This window comes from Pelodiscus sinensis, chromosome 2 (assembly GCF_049634645.1).
Source record: "Pelodiscus sinensis isolate JC-2024 chromosome 2, ASM4963464v1, whole genome shotgun sequence".
NCBI lineage: Eukaryota > Metazoa > Chordata > Testudines > Trionychidae > Pelodiscus > Pelodiscus sinensis.
The window spans coordinates 180,387,266-180,410,932 of NC_134712.1; the positions used below are offsets into that span (position 1 = coordinate 180,387,266).

The 23,667-nt window shown below is 42.3% G+C and overlaps 1 protein-coding gene across 8 annotated transcripts in view; it reads left to right on the forward strand.

The window, feature by feature from the left end:
- The window catches only part of CPNE4 (copine 4), a 346,982-nt gene that overhangs the window by 191,298 nt on the left and 132,017 nt on the right, over positions 1-23,667 (forward strand). For all 8 annotated transcript variants that reach the window (XM_075921917.1, XM_075921924.1, XM_075921920.1 and 5 more), the window contains one exon: positions 15,180-15,359. In XM_075921917.1, the coding sequence (XP_075778032.1) occupies positions 15,180-15,359 (180 nt within the window). The remainder of the gene's footprint in view (positions 1-15,179; positions 15,360-23,667) is intronic.

Consider the following 23,667-nt stretch of genomic DNA (forward strand, 5'->3'; position numbering starts at 1 on the left):
AAAAAGACAAGCTGTGACAAGACCTTGACTAAGAATGGAGCCTATGAAGTAAGCCTTTTCTGCTAGTAAGATGTTAAAAAAAAATGGGTGGCATTTTCACTGAACAGCACACTCACGAAAATATTGGCAGGTCTATAGAAACATCGAAGCTGAGTCAGACTCGCAAAAATAGTGGCGAGTCAATAGAAACGTCTTTGCTAAGGGTGAAGAATGGAGTTATCAGCATAACAATTAAAAAATCAACCAAAATGTTGTTTCTGAGCAACGCAAAAAGAACAGAAAATTGCAGTTTCTCGTGTCTTGATTTCAGATCATTCACTTTGTTAGAACTGCATAAAGCCAGATATTCCCCGTCTATTGCTTTTATGTTATAATGAAGTGTAAAGCTTCTTATAGCAGCTATAGTACCTTCGATATTACAGCCAGCTATGATGAGATAGTTACAGAACAGTTGAATATGCTTGAAAGACACTACTTCTCTTTAGATTATCAGGCAACTAATGATTATGTTGGAGCATCAGCTAAGCATAAATTCAGGTCTTCTCAGCAGAGGATGATTAAATGGACTGCAGAGTGAAAAGTACTGGGTTTTTTTCTTTGTGAGATAGTAGTAATAGCTTGTTCTATAAATTTGTATGTGTAATATGGAGATGTATGTACGATTTTATTGTTACATTTAACATGCTGAGCTCTGCCAGAGAAGAGATGGTGAAAACATGGACAGAACAGAAGAGAAGTTTGTGCTTAGATGAGTACAGTGGTTATTTCTTAACTGAGGGTATGTCTACACTAGCCCCCTAGTTCGAACTATGGAGGCTAATAAGGGCGACTGAAATTTCTAATGAAGCATGAGATTTAAATATCCCGTGCTTGATTAGCATAATCCCGGCCGGTCACCATTTTGGAAACTGACTAGCCCGAAGTAACTGCCCGCGTCTACACGCAGCAGAGAAGCAGGATTCCGAGATAAACCCTTTAGTTCGAATTAACTGATACTCCTCATGGAATGAGGTTTAACAGTTAATTCGAACTAAGGGGTTTATTTAAATCCCAGGCTTCATTAGCAATTTCGGTTGCCCTCATTAGCCTCCCTAATTCAAACTAGGGGGCTAGTATAGACGTACCCTGAGTAACTGAACAGTTTGTCAAGTGAGACTAAGGTCCCATGCACCCTAACAGCTACAATAGAGACTGGGGACTTGCTTCTCCATGGACTTAGCTGCAAACTTATAGGAGAGATGTAACCTAACCATGTCCTCATAACCAGGTTGAAAAAGTAGGCCTACATTTTCAAGCAACTAGTCATTTTGGTGTCTCAATTTTTGGGTGACTAACCTGAGACACCAGACAAATTTTCAGATGGCAGCTGCTCAACACTTTCTGTAAATCAAGGCCCCATTTCTAGCACTCAGAAAGAAGAAAATGATACATCTTCACTCATACGCCATTGTCCGTCTTGTATACTTGGGACACAGACTGTGTTTTTTCCATGCATTTTTTCAGTGGGATGCCCTTGTTCTGACTTGTGCTTTTGGGTGCTACTTAGTATAAATATTAAATAAGTAAGATCAATTACCTGTAGATAGTTTGAGGTCATTCTCAGGAAACAGGTCATTTCCAGCGTGCCCACAGCTCAAAGCTTTTGTGGTAGCGATAACAAGGTTATGATGTGCTGCTTTACAATCTTTAGGCTAAGAAAGAGTTAAATACATATTGGCTTCTCTTCACTGTTTCCAAACATCAATTAACATGAAAACAAGAGCTATACTGTAGGGTAACCTTTTCAATGACTCTTCATTTGTGGAATAGAGATGAGGTGATATGAAAGCACTATTAATAAAAAAAAAACATACTTATGAGCCACCAAGTGAAGTGTAAATTGCTTTACGCTTGTACCAGAATTTTGCATAAGATCCTTATCAAGAAGTTAATCATAGAATCATAGAATCATAGAATAATAGGACTGGAAGGGACCTCGAGAGGTCATCGAGTCCAGCCCCCCGCCCTCAAGGCAGGACCAAGCTCCGTCTACGCCATCCCTGACAGATGTCTATCTAACCTGTTCTTAAATATCTCCAGAGAGGGAGATTCCACCACCTCCCTTGGCAATTTATTCCAATATTTGACCACCCTGACAGTTAGGAATTTTTTCCTAATGTCCAATCTAAACCTCCCCTGCTGCACTTTAAGCCCATTACTCCTTGTCCTGTCCTCAGAAACCAAGAGGAACAAATTTTCGCCTTCCTCCTTGTGACACCCTTTTAGATATTTGAAAACCGCTATCATGTCCCCCCTTAATCTTCTTTTTTCCAAACTAAACAAGCCCAGTTCATGAAGCCTGGCTTCATAGGTCATGTTCTCTAAACCTTTAATCATTCTTGTCGCTCTTCTCTGTACCCTTTCCAATTTCTCCACATCTTTCTTGAAATGTGGCGCCCAGAACTGGACACAGTACTCCAGCTGAGGCCTAACTAGTGCAGAATAGAGCGGCAGAATGACTTCACGAGTTTTGCTTACAACACACCTGTTGATACAACCTAGAATCATATTTGCTTTTTTTGCAACAGCATCACACTGTTGACTCATATTCAACTTGTGGTCCACTATGACCCCTAGATCCCTTTCCGCCATGCTCCTTCCTAGACAGTCGCTTCCCATCTTGTATGTATGGAACTGATTGTTCCTTCCTAAGTGGAGCACTCTGCATTTCTCCTTATTAAACCTCATCCTGTTTACCTCTGACCATTTCTCTAACTTGCTAAGGTCATTTTGAATTATGTCCCTATCCTCCAAAGAAGTTGCAACCCCACCCAGTTTGGTATCATCTGCAAACTTAATAAGAGTACTCTCTATCCCAATATCTACATCATTGATGAAGATATTGAATAGTACGGGTCCCAAAACAGACCCTTGAGGAACTCCACTTGTTATCCCTTTCCAGCAGGATTTAGAACCGTTAACAACAACTCTCTGACTACGGTTATCCAGCCAATTATGCACACACCTTATCGTGGCCCTATCTAAGTTATATTTGCCTAGTTTATCAATAAGAATATCATGCGAGACCGTATCAAATGCCTTACTAAAGTCTAGGTATATGACATCCACCGCTTCTCCCTTATCCACAAGGCTCGTTATCTTTTCAAAGAAAGCTATCAGATTAGTTTGGCATGACTTGTTCTTCACAAACCCATGCTGGCTATTCCCTATCACTTTATTACTTTCCAAGTGTTTGCATACGATTTCCTTAATTACCTGCTCCATTATCTTCCCTGGGACAGACGTTAAACTGACCGGTCTATAATTTCCTGGGTTGTTCTTATTCCCCTTCTTATAGATGGGCACAATATTTGCCTTTTTCCAGTCTTCTGGAATCTCCCCTGTCTGCCATGATTTTTCAAAGATCATAGCTAAAGGCTCAGATACCTCCTCTATCAGCTCCTTGAGTATCCTGGGATGCATTTCATCAGGACCTGGTGACTTGCTGACATCTAACTTTCCTAAGTGATTTTTAACTTGTTCTTTGTGTATCCTATCTTCTAAACTTACCCTCTCTCTGCTTGTATTCACTACGTTAGGCACACCTCCAGACTTCTCGGTGAAGACCGAAACAAAGAAGTCATTGAGCATCTCCGCCATTTCCAAGTTCCCTGTTACTGCTTCTCCCTCCTCGCTAAGCAGTGGGCCTACCCTGTCCTTGGTCTTCCTCTTGCTTTTAATGTATTTATAAAAGGTCTTCTTGTTTCCCTTTATGCCTGTAGCTAGTTTGATCTCATTTTGTGCCTTTGCCTTTCTAATCTTGCCCCTGCATTCCCGTGTTGCTTGCCTATATTCCTCCTTTGTTAGTTGTCCTAGTTTCCATTTTTTATATGACTCCTTTTTTATTTTGAGATCATGCAAGATCTCCTTGTTAAGCCAAGCTGGTCTTTTGCCATATTTTCTATCTTTCCTACACAGCGGAATTGTTTGCTTTTGGGCCCTTAACAACGTCCCTTTGAAATACTTCCAACTCTCCTCAGTTGTTTTTCCCTTCAGTCTTGCTTCCCATGGGACCTTACCTACAAGTTCTCTGAGCTTATCAAAATCTGCCTTCCTGAAATCCATAACCTCAATTGTGGTGGTCTCCCTTCTACCTTTCCTTAAGATCATGAACTCTATTATTTCGTGATCACTGTCCCCTATACTGTCTTCCACTTTCAAGTTCTCAACTAGTTCCTCCCTATTTGTTAAAACCAAATCCAGAACAGCTTCTCCTCTGGTAGCTTTTTCAACCTTCTGAAACAGAAAGTTGTTTCATTAAAATTCAAATGACCTAAAAATAATACCATCCACTCATCCTCATGTATTTTATCATCTCCCTCAGCCCTGGATGAAAGTGATTTGCCAGATCGAATCAATATTTTTAGAAAAGCTTCTAGTGAAAATTTAGCCCTATATTTTATTCTGGTCTATAAAATATACTGAGAATAACCTGTTTAACTAATGGACTGCATCTTGCCTAAAAGATACAAGCTGATTAAGTTTCCAAAGAACACAGTATGAAGCTAATGCCCACATTCTGTCTTGCCTTAATGGGATTTGCATGTTTATAATTGACCCCTTCCACTGGCATTATTTTTAAAATATGTACGTAAATGCAGGGCTTGTGAATGGTGCCAATATTTCTGTACTGCAGACCAAAGCTTTTTCTTTGTTCATGAGATAGGTATTACATTTATACTAGACCCGCAAGCTCAGCTTAAGATCTTCAGCTCCTGCTATGTTATTTACGTAGCTGGAGTCAATGTACCTTAAGCCAAGCTTGACACAGTCTCCATATTGGGAGGTCGACGAGAGCCTCTTACTCCTCCCAAATCGAGGTGTACAGCACCAACTGGGGGTGCCCTCAGCATTTGAATTAGCAGGTCCTTATTAAACCTGCTAAATCTAATACCAGAAGATCAGTCTCTGGCATGGTAAGTGTAGACGTGGCCTTAGAAAAAGAAGCTGGATGGGGTAATATCTTTTATTGGACCAACTCCTGTTGGTGAGAGAGACAAGTTTTCAAGATTATACAGAGCTCTTCTTCAAGTCTGGAAACAACAATGGAAGGGGAGTTTCTGTACATTATCCTACCTATGTGCTTTAAATTTAACCTAGAAGACTCTTTCATAGGGGTAATAAGACAGTGAAGTCACTAGGAATATTCATCTCTTGGCCTCTCTGCCGAGGCTAATCACAGAAATGACTCTTAGTGCCTACTGAGATAATGGTGCATTTGTGACATAGACACATGTTTAGTAGGGACTGACAGAAGAACATACAGGCCATCAAACAGCTGTGCTATGGTAGTGATGCTTTCTTGCAATTAACCCGTGTGAAAGTTTAAGGCATGACCTATCTGTGAAAAGCTTCCTATCCCAAGTATTGTCCTCAGCTTCCCAATTCCCTAAGCCCAGGAGGGGCATTCACATTAGAGCCCAGACTGTTAAAATTACCAGTGCCAGTTTCCTGAACCAGCTCTTGTTGGTTTCTCTTGCTTGAGTTGGCTTCCATTTCCAGTTATTAATTGTGGAGGAGATGAGAAAGATCCCCCTGTAACCAGCACCTTCTGCTTTTTCTGTTCCTGGCTTAGAGAAGAGAGTTCAAAGTTATATGTACAAAATTATAGAAAGAAAATTTTGTATTTAAAATATAATTTTAAATGTACAAATTTAAAGGGGAACCTATTTCTAGTAGGAACCTGTTTCAGCAGCGTAGCATTCATTCCCCATTGAACTGTTCTAATTCTAATCACAACAGTTCTATTTCATGCTTGCTACTTCTTGGGATTTCTTATGTAAGGTGTAAAGGATGTAGGAGAGGTCATATTATTTTACTATCGGTTGGTCGTATTTACATTGGTTGCAATATGGTGACATGGGAGTTAAGTCCTCCAGGGCTGGTTTGCCGGTAGGCAGGAAAGTGGACAAATGCTTCTGATAGCTTTACATTCACTGCTAATTAAAGTACAATGTAGAAAGAACTGCATAGGATTACCCGGTGTCCAGTTTTGAACCGGACAGTCCAGTATTTGAGCTTTCTGTTCAGGAAACAAATCGAGAAAATATAAATGTCCGGTATTTTCTAAATAAGATGTCATGTAGATTGTGATGTAATCTCATGTGTGGCCGGTATTTTTATTGTAACCATCTGGCAACCCTGGAACTGCATGGAAATCCATCCCTGACCAGACCTGGCTGGGGAGCAGAAAGTAACTTTAAGGACATTAGAAGCATCAGCACTTAAAGAGCAGAGGAGAGAGGGAGACAGAGGCTGCAGCCTCCAACTTCCAACCTCCACCTTGGGTCCTGCAAGGTTGGGGTACATGGGATAAAGTAAGCTTATCTAATCTTAGGCACAATAGACATGCATAGAGAAGTCTAGCAGGACACTTTAATCCAATTGTGCCTGTTGTACCCCAGGACACAATCAGAGAGGGTCAGCGAGTGGGGTTGTACTTGGTGACTGAGAAGGATAAAACTGCTGAATTCATCAGTAAATCTGAACATGTGACAGATGTCGTTTAATGACCATGCTAGCAACTGTAGCGTTGTTTTGTTTGAGAGCTATTTTAACATCAGGCAGTGCTGCTGACATGGGGCAACCTGGCACATAGCAGCCATTCACCCCAGCCTTGTATAATGTCTTGCTTAATAGGACTCCAAAATATCAGGTGGCACAAATGTTAGGGCCCAACAAATCTTAAGGCCAGGGATTATGACAGGGTGGCATTTTATGAATGTTACTTGGTGGCAGTAACATTCATAAAACTCTGAGGTGTTGATAAGCAAGTAGGGTCTAGACTATGAGGGAGAGAGGAGCTTGTTAGGTCACACATGGGGGCTCGTCTAGGAACCACAGCCAGTAGGAGCTGCGGGGGAGACAGGTAGAGACAGTGAACAGAGCCCCCTGGACACCCTATTGCCTTGGAGCCGGAGGGACTTGTCACTGCTTCCTGGGAGTTGTCTGAGGTCAGAATCACCCAGAGCCAGTTCCTCAACTCTCTGCCCCAACCATGAGCTCCCTCCTGTACTCCGAACCCCTCTCCCTGAGCCCTACTCCAGAACCCGCACACCCACCCAAAGCTCCTACCTCTTTCCACACTCCAAGCCTCTGCTCTAGTCCAGTGAAAAGTAGTGCATGAGTGCATGTGGGGCAAGTGAGTGATGGAAGGAGTGGAGATGGAGTGGATGGTGCCTTGGGGAAGGGGATGGTGCAGGGCAAAGGTGTTTAGTTTTCTGCAATTAGAAAATTGGCATTTCTATTAAGAAGCTGCACAGCCTCTTTGTTAATTTGCAGCCAACGGATCAAATGTTTGATTTTTTTGTAGCAAGAATGGTCCTGCCTATAAGCATACTTGTTTGCAGCATACTACTCTTGGGTTAAACACTGTTTTCGGCAAAAGGAATGGAACTATATCATTAAATCTGTTAGTTGCAAATGAAATTCATATTGTCGTGTGGTTCGATTATTGAGATCCGAGGGAAACCAGGACACACCAGAGAGACTTAAGCACTTCCATATTTATTGAAAACCTTTAAGTAGTTAATACACAGTCTAAGCCTTGAATACAATCACTATACTTCTCAAACCTTAGATATAGTTAATACAGTTTTCAAACCTGTTTCACTTACGGTTCAGTGTAAGGACATTGTCTCAACGACTTGATTACCTGCATCCTGCTTCAAAGACCTTTTCAGACCACACTTGAAAGAGAATCCTCTGAACTGTCATTTATGCTTAAATTCGACACTTTACGCCTAAGTTTAAACAAAGACATTAATTATCTTACCCATTATAAAGATAGCTTCCCCAATTATCACCTCTAATATCATTAGCTCACAGACATTTACCTCCCCTCCCCGTCCCCCTTCTATTCTGAAATTTGATTTGTCCTTTTCATATGTGTTCATTTTCTTTAATTGTATATGGTTGTGCCAATTTTCTTCCACTATTTGATCTGAGGAAGTGGGTCTGGCCCACGAAAGCTCATCACCTAATAAACCATCTTGTTAGTCTTTAAAGTGCTACATAGTCCTGTTTTTTGTTTCAGTTCACCTATAGTGCAAGCTTATAATGCCAGACAGGAAGTTGTAGCCTCTTTCTTTTCCTACTCTTTGAGGAACCTGCACTTCTGCTGCCAGAATGAACAGTTTCTACTTTCAGTTACAACAAGCGGGACCTGTGGGCTAATTTTTTTGCAAAGCCTATTTTTATAGCAAAGCTGCACTTGGTCATTCATGACCATGATTTCCACATACTTTACTGGCTAAAGTTAGTTCCCTATTCAAATTTCGATTATGCTGACTTTTTTACCTTATCTTATCCTAACATGCGCAGTTATCTTAAGTTTGTTTAACCCTTGGTGGTGGGCATTTCTGAGCAATGCAGGGTGTGTCCGTTATTGTGCTCAATAATCCTGCAAGCGTTAGCAAGATTTTGGAAAGTTTCAGCCATGTTTGTTATTTATGGTCACACTTAGCAGTTTCAGCATTTGCTCATGATTTATGGTCAGGTCTTATTCAATGGCCTTAGGGCAAAAGATTACATTTCCACAGACTTGCCTACTATGGCCATGCCTACATGCGCATAGCATCAGGCTTTAGCAAGGCCTAGGCTTGCTGAGCCGCACTCAAGTGTCAAGGCAAGGTCGTGTAGACTCTTCCACATGTATTCATGCTCAGAAGGGCTATTGAACTGTCAAACTTTCAGAAGACTGTTGGAGTGCACAAGATAGGTGCAGGTTTTCTTTTCACCATGGGAATCACTGTGTGTTTTGTTATTGGGTGGGAGCAGAACTGAGGTCTACAGTGAGGTCAACAGCTTGTAAGATTGGCATGAGTTTATGGCCAAGCTACTATAGTACAGATTGTATTGCCAAGTGTCTCAGCACCTGAATCCAACAGGGCCTACGGTTATTGAGGTGAGCTGTTGCAACCTAAATCAAGTACTGCCGTGTTACAGGAAAATGGCCTCCTTAGTGATGACAGCTAAAAGCTGGGATACCTGTGAGAGCCTCATGTTTTCTTCTGCTGGCACAACCATTAAAAGAACTATTGTATTTTGAAATTAAACCTATCTGCTAAGATACTTCACTTGGAAAAGAACAGATTCCCCATCAGACCTAATTACTGACAATCTTGCATTTATATAGCACCTTTCATGCCAAAGGATCCCAAAGTGATTGGACGATATATACTTGAATCACTTAGCCCATCACTCTTTCTGACATGCAGCTCCTCCCAACTAAGGCTATGTCTAGACTGCAGGATTCTTTCGAAAGAGGCTCTTTCGAAAGCATCTTTCGAAAGAGCCTCTTTCGAAAGATCGCGTCTAGACTGCAGGCGGATCTTTCGAAAGAGAAATCCGCTTTATCGAAAGAGAGCACCCAGTGAGTCTGGATGCTCTCTTTCGAAGACGGCCTCTTTACATTGAAGAACGCCTTCTTTCGAAAGAGGAACTTTCGAAAGAAGGCGTTCTTCCTCGTGAAATGAGGTTTACCGCCATCGAAAGAAAAGCCGCGTTCTTTCGAAATAATTTCGAAAGAACGCGGCTTGAGTCTGGATGCAGGGGAAGTTTTTTCGGGAAAAGGCTACTTTTCCCGAAAAACCCCCTGAGTCTGGACACGGCCTAAGAGTGCACAACCACCTTACGCAGCACCCAAAGCCAGGAAGTGACAAAGCATGCCATCTCCGTACTGAGGGACAATTGTTATTCCTTTCCAAGTCGGGATCAGCATCATTGTGAAATATGCTGACAAAGTTAAACCGGGGACAAGTTAGACTAATGGGGTTTATGCTATTGAAAAATGCTGACTGCTGAGAGGAGCGGGCAGCTCATGAAGAATTATACGGCTTGTGGTGCTATTGACATTGCTTCTCTCCATATAGATTTCTTGCATAATGCAATGCTCAGACATGCTGGCATGATGCATCACCTCAATAACATGCAAAGCCTGAGAAATTCAGAGAAATGGGCTTTATTATAATACAGTCTATATCAAGGGAAGGATTTCAGTCAAGCATAGTCCTGAAAAAGCAGATGTCTGCCTTTCACAAATGATGCTCAGATTCTTATTTTCACTGTTTCCAGCCACATCCCTCCAACTGCATGCAGGGCACTTCCTTTAACAGCCTCCTTTCAGCTCTGCCCTTGAATATTTAGGCCTAAATCCTGCTCCTTTCTGCATGACACAAAGGATGAGAAAGGGCACTATTTCCTCACCTCTCTGTGGCAGCATAATAATGCTGATGAGTGAGAGATCCTAAAAGATTCTTTGATACTGGCTGTAGATGTCTTACATCCTTATGAGAGAGATTCTTTGAAATGGACAGCTTGTTAAGCAGTGTTGTCTCATGAGGTCCTAGACCCTCCTGCACTTGCAGCTCCCCCGACGTTGGGTGGCTGCCTTGGATAGCAGTGGTTGCCCCTCCGTGATGGCTGGACCGGCTGTGGAGAAATAAAGAGGGAGAGGTGGTTAGTCATCCTTGCAGACACTGTCCCTGAGGCCGTGCCCGCCTCTGCGAGCAGCGAGCAACAGTCCTCGGGCCAGAGGATGGGGAAGTCTCAGGAGCAAGCCCATGTGTGGCCTGCACAGTGGGCCCTGCCTCACAGGGGCCCCAAGGTGCCCAAGGGACCATGCTTCCTGCTCCCTCTTCCCCCCCATCCCACAGACAAGCAGGCAAGGAAAGTGTCTGGCCACACTGAGATCCCATGGGAAGGAGAGGGGCCTGGAGCAGTCTGGCCTTCTACGGAGCTCACACACACACATGCGCCTGGCAAAGCTATCTGCAGGAGCAGGTGGTGCCTTGCTCCTCACTTGTTCCAAGATCGGGGGTGGTGGCTTCTTGCGGCCAGAGTCTTGGCCATCCGGCTGTAGATATCAGCGTTGCGCCTCTGAGGGCGGAGATCCTACAGGGTCTCTTCTTCATCCCACACCTCCAGGAGGGACAGAGTCTCTGCCCCGGACCATGATGATGCCTACCTTTTGGTGCTGCTGGCTGGGTCCTGGGAGCCCTTGTCATGCTCCCTGTGAGGGCCAGGGACATCTTGGGAGGGAGGGAAGGGGGTTGGCTGGGCCATGGTTCCCAATTTGTGTGGCAGGAGAGCTATGCCATCAGGTGCAGCTGTCTGGGCCGGCTTCCTGCCACAAGGCTTGTCCCGGGTGCCTGCAGCTTTAAGAGCTGGCAGGAGATAGGAACTATAGAGTTCTGAATAGTTTGGATTGAGTGGCCACCAGGGCACCTGTGTTATTTCCTGGAGGCCTCTTCTTTTGAAAGAACTCCCTCTTCTGCATCCACACAGGCCTTTTTTGGAAAAAGGCTTCTTCCGCATAAAAAGAGGTTTACTGCCATTGGAAAAACCCCTCCGTTCTTTCGACTTTTTGTCAAAAGAGTGCAATAGCAGTGTGGACGCGTGTATTGTTTTTCTGGGAAAATGCTGCAGTATAGACACACCCTAACTTGCTAGGCTGCCTGCTTCAAGCGTGGCAGCCTGCATGAAGCCCAGGGAGGTGGGCTGGGAGTGGCCCTCTCCTCTCCCTGCAGCTAAGTAGCCAGCTGGCCAGTTTCTTGCTGGAGCACCACAGTGGAGCACACCAGCTTACGTTCACCTCTGCCAAGAGATTAAGCAATCTGTTGGCTTTTTGGCCACTACAAATGTTATTCACCAAGGATTATAGAAAGGAAGCCATCACTCTTCCTTAAGAGATAGACATTTAAGTGGTTATAAAGGATAGCAAACAAATCAAAGTGGATTACCCAGCAAATAAAAAACACAAACTAAGTTTAATATACTAAATAGATTGAATATGAATAGCAGTCTCACCCTAAGTGATATTAGCAGGCTGCAGATTCTTAAGGAGCAAGCTGCACTTGCTCATAGCTTGGAATTCCCCAGGTGTTGCATTCACAGGCTAAAAATCCCATTAGTCTGGTTCCAGCATTTTCCCTAGTTCAGTCTTTATTCCTCCAGTCTTTCCAGGAGTATCCTTGGTTGTGAAATCAGCAAAGAACCACAATGACGTTACTCTCCTGCCTTATAAAGCTTTCGCATTTGGTGGCAACCATTTGTTTCCAAGTGTGGTTTCCAGGCCAGTCAGTGCAAAAATTTGTTTCCATCCCAAGATGGAATCGAGCACCAGGTGACCTGGTCACAAGTGCCTGTTCAGTCACAGCAGTAACCCTCTACTGGCTGTTTGGAGCGTTCATAGGAAGGCTCACAAGATGGGAGATAAGTTTCTCCTAAGGCCTGTTGTTTCTTTCTGATAGCTCATTGCCCTGAATGGGTTCTTCCTAGCCACCCATATGGCCTGAGAGAATTTTGTCTAGTGAGCATTGCCCAGAATAGTTACATTCAGAATAGGTACATAGTTAATATTCATAATATCAGATACAAAAATGATACATGCATAAAATGGGATAATCATATTCAGGAAACCATAACCTTTCCAGTGACACCTCACATGTCTTATCTTGCATAAAATGCATCGTAATTATGATATAATCACATCCTACTAATAACACTGTGAAAAATATGCAGTACAGTGTAACCCAAGCTACTGTAATTGTAGGTATGTGGAAAGTATTTTCTGAGCTCTCTTACAAAAACACAGCAATACATTTTGATCTGATAGAGTTTCTTGCACAATTTTAGAGACTGGGGCAGAGGGATGAGTCAATATGTGACTTAGTGAGAAAAACATATATACATTTTTTTAATATTACTCTCCAAGAGCCAGCTTCTCCAGCAAGTAATTCACTTCCTTATTCATGCAAGTAATTCCAGGTGACTGCCTCTAAAAACTCCCTTCCCCCCTCCCCACGTATTCAGTTTTACAATGTGACTTTAATACTTTGCAAATGCTAAACTAATGGCACTGGAAACGGAAATCCTTTAGCTATCTATAGAGCAGTTGATCTAGATAGCAGCAGTGTCTTCTTCACCAATATTCCCAGTCTGGTCTGAAGTGGCTACTTCTGCGATGCCTAGTCTCTAGGTCGGGGTGGCCAATAAGTGGCCCATGGGCAGGATTCAGTTTGCCAGGGATTGCTACTGGTGGGCCTCCAGCACTTTTTTACCAGCTATCCTCAGATACTACTGCCCCCAACTCCTCTTGGCCCTCCCACACCACTTCCCGCAGCTCCATTGGCCAGAAATGGCAAACCATGGCCAATGGGAGCTGTGAGTGGCAGTACTTGCGGATGCTTCTAGAGGCCTACCCACGACAAACCCTGGTGAACCAGGTCTGGCCCACAGGCTGCTTATTACCCAACCCTGCTCTAAGGTTCTATATGTATCTTTACAGCCCATGGCCTCTCTGTTGAGACTGAGTGTTTAATTTTGCCCATCTGTGTGCGTGATAGAGAAGGTTAATAGTTACACTGTGGTTAGTGAAGCGCAGCAGTCAGCATTGTTTGTATTATCTTTGTTACAGGAGAGCACAAAGGTAAGAAGAAATGGGCAAAGGTGATAACATCCCATTAGACTAAGTCCCCCTTCTTTTTATTCTTTACAAAAGCCTGTGAATATAAAGCCACCCAGTGACATTACAAAGTTCAAGGTTAAAGGAACACTGCAAAGATAAAAATGATACATTTTTGAAAGTCCCAACCTGAGGATAAAAATGCCTGTTTCATCTTGGGTGGAACTTCATTAGTCTCAATGGAGTTGCAGTGAAGGTGTTTATAGAGTATACACTCTAACTTACTTTTCATTGTTTGTGCTGTTTGTTTATTCTTTGCATTTCATTAATCACGCAGGGCTCTCTTCCACTTACTGTAGCCAGTCAGTTTCATGTTCTCATGCATTTCTGAGTTTGATACTTGAGAGCACTGTGACTACTTACAGATGCAATGCATCTTTCTCTACCATTACCTCGTCCTCCTTTCCCTTTTCCTTTATTTATTCTCTCAGGGTGTGTCTCCACAGCACCCTAAACTCAAAATAAGATAGGCACTTTGTGCTATGCAAATGGCATATCTTATTTTGAAACCATTTCGAAATAGCTTATTTTGAAATTTGGTGCATCTACACAGTGACAGATTTTGAAATAATGCACTATTTCAAGCCATCCCTTAACCCTTGTGCAACCAGGTTTACTGGGATGGCAAAATAGTGCGCCCATTATTTCAAAAAATATTTTGAAATAACAGGCGGATTGTGTAGCTGTGGGGTAGCTATTTTGGGATACCGGAAGACTACTGAAATAGCCATGCAGTGTAGACATACCCTCACTGAGTGAGTAGTGCCTAGAGCTTAAACTGCGAGCTCTTTGGCACTGGCTTAGTATTGTTTCCTGCAACTATGCCTAGTTCAATAGGGCCCTCATTCATTGTTGGAAACTGTCTTATAAAAACAGAAATAATAAATGGTAATGTGACATTGCCTTTGGGTTTCCAAGAGCATTGGAGATTTCTTACATCTTCCTCACTCCCATTTTCACCTGAGAACACTGCAATACTAGGGGGTTGGACACTTTGTAGCTTGTGTAGGCTGAGTGTATTGCATTCACCCAGAGTTCCTTGCATCCCTCCATCTTCCCCAGAAGCTCCCTGTGGGCCTTTTTTCCATCCCCCTCTAGTTAAAGGACCCCATGCAACCTGTCTCCCTGTGGCAGGGAATCCTATATGTCCTCCATTCCCCCTGTCTCCCATACCTGGACCCCCCCCCCCATTCTTTTCCCTGTGCCAGTGACTCTTCGTGACTCTTCATTCTCACTTCCCGTATGCCCAACAATATACTCATCTGTGCCCCAGTAGTAGGGGCTCTGTGTGTCCCTATATGAGGGTCCCCCAATGTCCTCCCACTCACTAGGGGTTCTGTGTGCTCCTGCTCCCTTCATGCCAGGGTTTGATTAGATGTAATGTTCACAAGTTCTTATGGTACAGAAGACAGGCAGTCTGACTGTCAAACAGAGAAATACCATTGAGTCACAAGTGAAGCTTGGCAAGCACAGCCAATTCGCTTATTAAACCTTGTCTTTAAATTTAAAAAAATGTATCTACACTGTCTCTTTAAAGATTTTTCATTCATTTAAATGGAGTGCAATTTTGTTTGTTATTTTTGCTCTCAATTTAATTTGTGTTGTAGGCTGTTACTTAGAGACTAAAAAGACGCTGAGGCAAATCATCTCTTTTTTTTATTTATGCATTGGGCAGGTTGACAGGACAGAAGTGATTCGAACCTGTATAAATCCAATCTTCTCCAAGTTATTCACAGTGGACTTCTACTTTGAAGAGGTTCAGCGGCTACGGTTTGAAGTCCATGACATTAGCAGCAACCACAACGGCTTGAAAGATGCAGATTTTCTTGGTGGCATGGAATGCACTCTTGGACAAGTAGGTATCTCCCTCTTTCTTTCCCCCAAACCTCTTCTTTTTAAAAACAATACTAACTATTTTATCGGATCATAAGCTTTCATGGGCAAAGACTCACTTCGTCAGATGCATCTGACGAAGTGGGTCTTTGCCCACAAAAGCTTATGCTCCAATAAATCTGTTAGTCTACAAGGTGCCACAGGACTCCTCATCACTTTTGTAGATTCAGACTAACATGGCTACCCCTCTGGTACTTAATACTAACTACATCACTTTGCTGAAAAACCCATGGAATGAAATTAATCAAACATGATAAAATCATTCTTCTTCACCGGTTTGGTGCTTTCTGTGGGACTAAGGATAAAATGTTGGAAAGATAGTGTGGTTTCAAACTTCTTCAGGTGCACCAGTGACATAAGAGATATATAAGTCTCTTAATCCACCTACAATTTGTCTTTTAAGTTAAAGGCTCGATTCTGCCACACTTACATTGAGAAATATTGCATTACTCAAGAATTTTCATTTAACTTATTCCCAATGCAGTTTCACTAATTTTATCATTCGTATGACTACATGGCACACACAGGAAAGACTTCGGAGCCTGCATAACTTTGTTCACCTCATGGGTGAGTAATTGGGACTGCGAGGTTGCTTAAAGTAAAGTAGATGGATAATTGTCAGAATGGGGCCCAAATGAAAGAGGGAGGTAGAATCGAGTCCCCACAAGCCATACAAACATGTGCCAGCTTATGTAGCAAGAGACACGAGCCGCTTCTGTCAGGGTTTATTTCTAAGTGGCATGCTTTTTGCTCTGAAAGGTTGAGGTATATCGGATCCCAGCTTTATTCCTGAAAACAGTACTAAGGGGTGTCTTAGTCTTGTTAAGTCATCATGCACCAGCTAAGCAGAATGTAAATGAACATTTTGTGGTTAGGAGTAACATGTCCTACAGTGAGAGCTGGAAAGAAGCTTTGTGAAGCTCTGGTTTGGATTACACTTTGCAGCCCTTCCACTTAACTTGGAACAGAAACATTATTGCTTTCCACAGAAGAATCGACGGCTCTCACTCCCCTCCTCACTCCACCACAACACCCCACCTGCCTGTCCTTGTTGTTGTTGCTTAGGAAAAGCAGAAGCAGCTGAGGATTATTGTCAGGAAGCTTGAACCACATCAATAGAATCTCAAGGAGACCTGAAGGAATGGTTTGTCAGGAAAATCCAAGAGAGTGCCTGAAGACGAGCCCTATATAATCACCTATGCTCCTTTCTTTCCCCAATAGAAATAGATTCAGTAAAAAATATGATCTCACCCACCTTTTTCTCAGTTTACAGGCAGCTTTATTTACAGCATCATCAATGTGCTAGAGGTGGCTCTCAAGAGCTCCTTGTTAAAAATCCACAACCAGATCCCACCAAGGATTGGAGTGATTTCCCTGCTTTGGATACTGCCAGACATTACCGATTTTGGAATGGTCATACAAATACTCCTGAGAGAGCATATATGTTTTTTTGAATGGTCAAGACTTCACCACAAGGCAGGAACTTTCAAAATGGGCCCAATGCTACAGCTAAGCCTGCTTTAATTTATAGTAGCTTTGTGGCTGCTCTAAATTATATTGGGGTTATTTTGATCACAGGGTCAGAAAGAGGAGCTGTACCATCCTTCTCCCCCCACTCCTTTCCCCTCACTGAACAGCACAGCTGAGCACTTGTCTCCATAAATGTGTAGCAAAATATAAAATAAAGGTTCCATAGGAGGAAAAGTTTCTCATTGTTTTCTGGAGATTAATAGGAAAGGATGGATAATTAGGATCTTTAAAATGAATAATAAACCATGTTCTTTTTGGCAATGCTCTTGAAGGCATTTTGTCGCCACAGTCAAAGAAAAGGAACTGTTTATATTTCCCCAGATAGGAAAGAGAAATATAGAAAGCAATTTATTAAATATTTTTCTTTCTTAGCTGGTTTTAAAATGCAAAAACCTCACTGCTGCTGCCATTTGCAAAATCATACCCTTATAATGATTCTGCCTCTATAAATAACACACAGCTGGGTTGGTTGTGGTATAATTTTACTTTTAATGGTAACCAAGAAAAAATAACAACAACATGGAATCTGGCCATAGAAATGTAGCCTTGAGGTTTCTGATAATATAGCTGGGCTGTTTGTGTTTTGAATTTTGCATAATTAATTAACTCCTTTAAAAATATTTTATTAGCAGTAGAATTGATACCCAAATGGAGCTAAAATGAGACCAGGATTGAAAATCTTGCTACAGAGACTCTACATACAGCACTTACTCTAACACTTAGCAGTTTTCTGTAATTACTGTATTTTGTAGGATGATAATGGGGTGGCTGCTGTTCTTCAGCTAACTTTGGCATGGGATTTGTTGCTACGCTGCAATTTAATGGGTGCATAAAACATTATGATTTTTTGTGCCTGTCTATCAATTTAGTATCTTTCTCATCACAAAGAGGAGATGTTATATCAAACAGAGGATAAGCTTTGGGTTCTTATACATAGGCTAAAAGACTGAGAGGGGTGTTTTCCCCCCAGAAATGTGCCATGTTCAATTATTTTGTTCCAGGCAGGAGTGGTAGAACAATTAGTATAGCATGTGAACAATTAGTATGCGGATTCTGAGAGCCATTGAACCAAATTTGCAAACCCTGTATCTAATGGAAAGCACTTCAAACCAGGGGGAGCTGTAGTACCCCCAGCACCACTAGTCATGGGCGGTCTGTGCAGCCAGGGCTGGTGGAGACATGCCACCAGCCCCACCTATGGCCTCGCCCCCTTGGTTGAGGTTCCACCTCCCACCACAGGGAGAGGAGGAGGTGGGGCAGCATGCCGAGCGCTCCCCCACTCCCATCATGGGGAGGGGAAGAGAGAGAAAAGGGTGAGGGCATGTGTGCCCCAGCCTCCCCGGCCCCAGAGCACCAGGGAAGGAGGAGGGTGCATGGCCCGAGTGTTCCTGGCCTCAGAGCACCAGGGAGAGAGGAGGTCATGTGGCCTGAGCCTCCCCGGCCCCAGAGAACAGGAAGGGAGGGCGCTGGGGGCAGCAACACTCCACCCCGAGAATGCATACGGTGGTTGTTCTGGGGGTGGAGTGTGAGTGGGACCATGCCTGGCAGTTTGGAAAGGCTGTGCCTTCCCCCGCCTAGGCTACCGGATGCCCCTGTTTAGATCCAGCACCTATGGTTCCACATAGAGATTAACCAAAAAGAAATTAACCATGGGCTGAATGTGTGTTTAGATTATCTTTTACATGGGCGCTAAACTGCACTTTTACATTAATCCTTGTAATTCTCTGTTCCAAAAGCAAGGTTTACAGGAATCATCTTAGTTAAAGATGATATGTGATGATGTAGCTCACGCAGGAAGGCAGAGGTAAGGGTAAGACACCGCTGCAGCTGCAAACCCTGCTTATCTTATCTTCCTCCATCTGACAAAGTGGTTTTTACCCCAATAAATCTGTTTGTCTTTAAAGTGCCCAGGACTCCTCATGGTTAGTGCTTAATTTGTAATGAAAGAGATGCTGGGGATGAAGCAATTATTTTTTTATACTCATAAGTGATGCCGCAAGCCTAAAGGTGCCCGGGGTGTGAACTGCCAAGACAAGGGGGGAGCTGTGGCTCAGGCCTGGCAAGGCCTGGCACAAATTAAGCACAGCCTACAAGTATATTACATGGGATGTGAGCTTGTCAGAGGTATATGACTAAAAGCAATGTTGGAACCTGGATGGAAGACTTGAAAAATCCCAGTGCTTCAGGAAGTGAGGCCGGTAGCATTGCTCTCCATGATTCACCACTAAACCAATATCCCACCACAGTGGTGAGGGCAATGAGATGCAGCCTGTTAGGCTCTGACCACTTAGGATCATGAATTACCCCATGGAACTTTTAACAAAAGTAGGCGAGTTACTTCCCATGTCCTGACAAGAGTCAGCCTCTTGTAAGCCTAGAAGTAAATCTCACAAGTAACAGCATATTGGCATGGATGGAATCATTTGTACCTTGGAGGCTAAGCGAAGATACATTCAGCATGTATTTCAGATTGCTAGGTTATTGATATGCAAGTATAACAAACAACTGGGGATATATCTGCTGTGTTCAGTTAGGAAAAACGTCGATGTGCTGAACAGAGACATATACTTTAAAGGGCTTTGTTTTTCTCATCATTCTTAACAGTAGCCCCTTCAAATAAAGCAGCAGCAGTTCTGATTGCTACAGTTTTAAAATCTTTTCTTCCATCAGAGGCAGAGGCATGACTGAATAGAAATGTTGAACTAGACCTTCCATGCTGAAATGGCCTTCCCGTGTCATGGTTTTTTCAACTTCCCCTGAAGGGTCCTTGCAATAGAATATTAACTGCGCTATGTTAATCCATATAATATTCCATGCAAAAATTAGTGGCACATTAATACAGTGCTACAGCTGAAAGTTTAAGTTTTAAAAGTTAGGTAATTCTAAAGGTTAATGTGGAAATGTCAAGTTTAATTCTGCTTTTTTAGATCCCATAAAATAATATAAAATATAATACTAAAATTTCTTATACATGTGGGATATACTGAGCTATACTACACCAGTTAAATTTCCTGCCAAATATTACTTCATTTCTAAGACTTGTTTACAAGACAAGGTATTGCATGACAAGCCAGAGTGTGAAATTATAGAACAGCAGCCTGCTGCATAGTAACATCCCATGTGGCTGCTGATACAGTGAGGCGAAAGTCCTAGAGAATGGTTTAACACTGCTGCTTTGAAGTAGCAATTGTACGCTGAGCCTCATTCTGGAACTTCCATTGTGCTGTAGCAGAGTCCTCCCAGGAATTCATGGCAAGGCAAACAGGTGCACTGTAGTTTCATACCCTGGCTTGCCATGTAGGCAACCCCTAAATTTAATATGCAAAACTAACATGTAATAATAGACTCTCATTTCATTGCAAAAGTCACTACCAACAAACAGATCTCAATTCCTGTCAACATTTTACATGGTGATGTAGTAAAAATCCCAAGATATTTTGAACAAATGGATCTTGAAATTGAAACATATTCATAAGTTTCATAGGGCACTTTTGGCAGCAATACACAAACCTTGAAAGCCTGAAACTTCCCTGATACTGAACCCTCTTGGACTGGATATTTTTGAGTGTGTATGTGAATAAAGAACCCTACTCCTCCAAATAAGCCAAATTTGATGTTTCTAAATACAGTCTGAGTTTTTAATTACCTGAGTGCAAAATTTCTAATTGGAAGGTATTTCAATCAGAATTTAAATATACAGTTGAACTTACTTGACTAAAGCTTTCCAGAATTATTCAGGGTTGGGAAGAGACCAAATGTGAAAAATTTCATCCACAAAGGAATTTACTTTGAGGTAGATGAGAGTGCCTTTAGACAGTGGAGGGAGGGTCGGTATGGTAGTTGAAACACCCCCAAAAGAGATGTATTTTATACAGAGCTCAAACTGGTAGCCTCTCTATTCTCAGAAGCCGAGCTTCACTTAGATGTCAGTCGCAGTTGGATGGGCTGCTCCTGCTTGGCTTCCCGTCAGTGGAGTTCAGATATACCCAGGGGCTTGCCTGGATTATGATGTATGCATACCAGGCCCCGGTTCCCTGTGTCAGATTTTGACATCAAAATCTCATCTTTTGTGTAAAAATGTATGTTTCTAACCTTCATGGTTGTTAAGAAAAGCTTGAAAATGTGAATGGAGTACAAGTCATTCTGTGGGTTCTAACTGTGTCTGCAGTCAACCTCTCACAAAAGGAGGATCAGTGCTGCTAGAGCTAGAGAAGAAATCATCTGGCTCCATAGTTGTCACCAGAGCAGAGCAGGCTCCTGTTGGTCAGGACAAGAGGCAGAGGTTGGGTGTTCCACTGGGTTCTGCTTCCACCCTCTGGTATGTCTATGTGATTGAGGTGAAAGACATTAATACTATTTTGCCTAGAGCATCTCATCAGTGGGACCAGCATGAAACATCACTGTCAGTAGATCTTCGTATGATTGGCCTTCTTCTGTCTCACAGTTTTGTTAAGCAAGTTAATGCTTAAATTATCATCTTTAGGCATCTGTGTTAACTCTCCAGTTTCAGACAATTGTTTCAGGCTTTCTGTAACTCAGGTACACACCTACCTTGTGACAGTGTTCTCCATAACCGTAAGGCCAATAGATGTATTTTTAAAATTAAAGCTGAGATACCAGAAAAAGACTTCAGGCTAAAAAAAAAAAAGGTGACACTTTACTCTCCCACCTTGATTTGTCCGAGTTCAAGCCTTTGTTTACTCTCAGCAGTGCCTCTATTTTTCTCATATCTGTTGCCACTTGATTGCTCAAAGTAACTGCTCATTTGTGATGTAATGTTCTTTATTAGAGCTGGGTGCATAATGAAGTTTTCTGTTTTCTGACAATTCTGAAAAATTTGGGGGTGAGAGAGAAGAAATCATTCAGGTTATGTCTACTCTACAAGGTTTTGCGCAAAAACGGGCTGAGCGTCCATACTTCCAGTGCGTTTTTGCGCAAGAAAATCCACAGAATAGAGGGCTTTTGCAAGTAGAGTTATTCCTCTCCCCACAGGGAATAACTCCTTTTTGCACTACAGCTCTTGTACAAAAAGGCAGGTGTGCATGCTCCGGAGGGGTTTTTGTGCAAGAAACCCCTATCGGAAAAAGCACAGGTGCTCTGATGGCCATTCTGTGAAAGGCAATCAGAGCTTTCTTGTGCAAGAGCATCCACGCAGTGTGGACGCTTTCTTGCGCAAAATCATATTGCTTTTGCAATGTGCTTTGAGTTCTGGATGTGCTTTTGTGCAAGAAGTTTTTGAGCAAGAACTCTTCCGCAAATGGCTTCTTGCACAAAAACTGTGCTGTGTAGACTAAACCTCAGAGATTAACTGACATCGATTTTTTTAAAATTTGTGGCAAAATTAAATCCAAAATGTTTTGTTTTGATTCTGAGCATTTTAAAACATTTTTAAATTTTTGAAAGATAAAAATAAAGGAAATTTTGAAATCAAAAGTCCTTTTGAGTTGAAAAATTAAAACATTTCATTTAAAAAAAAAAACTTGTACTGAACCAATTTAGCAAGATTGATACAAATTCACGAAATGTTTTGGAGTCTCTGAATCTGCATTTTTTGTCAAAATGTTTCAGTCAAAACATTTGCCCAGCTCTTTCCTTATGCTTATAGCTAATGAAGTTGTAGAAAAACTCCCGGCACAGCAGCAGTGGAACAGCTCTCTGATTTCATGACCCATCACAACCTGTCCTCCTCATGCATAATTTAAGTGTGGAAATGCTAAATAAAGAAAGAATAACTACCGGTACATTACATTAAATAAACTGTTGCAATGTATCACTTTACCTTTTGTCTTAGGGTGTGTCTAGACGGCATGGCTCCATCGACAGAGCCATGTAGATGAGGCAGGACAACAAAGAGAAATGAAGCTGTGATTTAAATAATCGCCACTTCATTTAAATCAAAATGGCCGCCGCGCTGTGCCGATCAGCTATTTGTCGGCACAGCGCGGCAGTCTAGATGGGGATCTGCTGACCCCAGAACTCTTTACAGGATCTGCCGACAAAGGGTTCTGGGGTTGGCAGATCCCCATCTAGACTGCTGCACTGTGCCGACAAACAGCTGATCGGCACAGCGTGGTGGCCATTTTTATTTAAATGAAGTGGCGATTATTTAAATCACAGCTTCATTTCCCTTTGTCAAGTAAACTAATCTACATAGCTCCTGTCGACTGACTGAATCTGAGCTAATATTATTTTGGGGTTTAGTACTTGCCCTACACACATTTTATTAAGGATCTTGCTTCTTGATAATAATTGTCACTGCTTCACATATGCGTTTAATACCATATGTCATTAACAACGCTTGAAGATAATGAATCCACTTTTAGCCACTGCTCTCAAGTTGGAAAAAAGGCTAAAAGACCCATCATTACACCTGAATTAATTTAAATTTTATTTAATAGAAATAGTCTGTGCAAGAATAGTTGACTAATTGACTGAAGCCTACTCTTAGCCCACAAAAGAGATAGGATCAGATTTTTAAAGGTATTTAGGCATCTAGAAATGAAGATAGGCACCTAGCTCCCACGAGGACCAGTCCTTATATCAAGGCACCTAAATACCATTAAAAATCTGGCCCATGCTCTCCTGAAATGAAGTAATTGAATTCATTAGTGGGCTGAATAATGTACTTTGTGGGGCATGAATGCCATTTAATTCCTGCTGGCTCAGAGTGCTGTAAAATTATCCCATGAAGCACTCTTGGTAGCTTTATTGTACTAACTGTTTAAAATCCCTCTGTAATC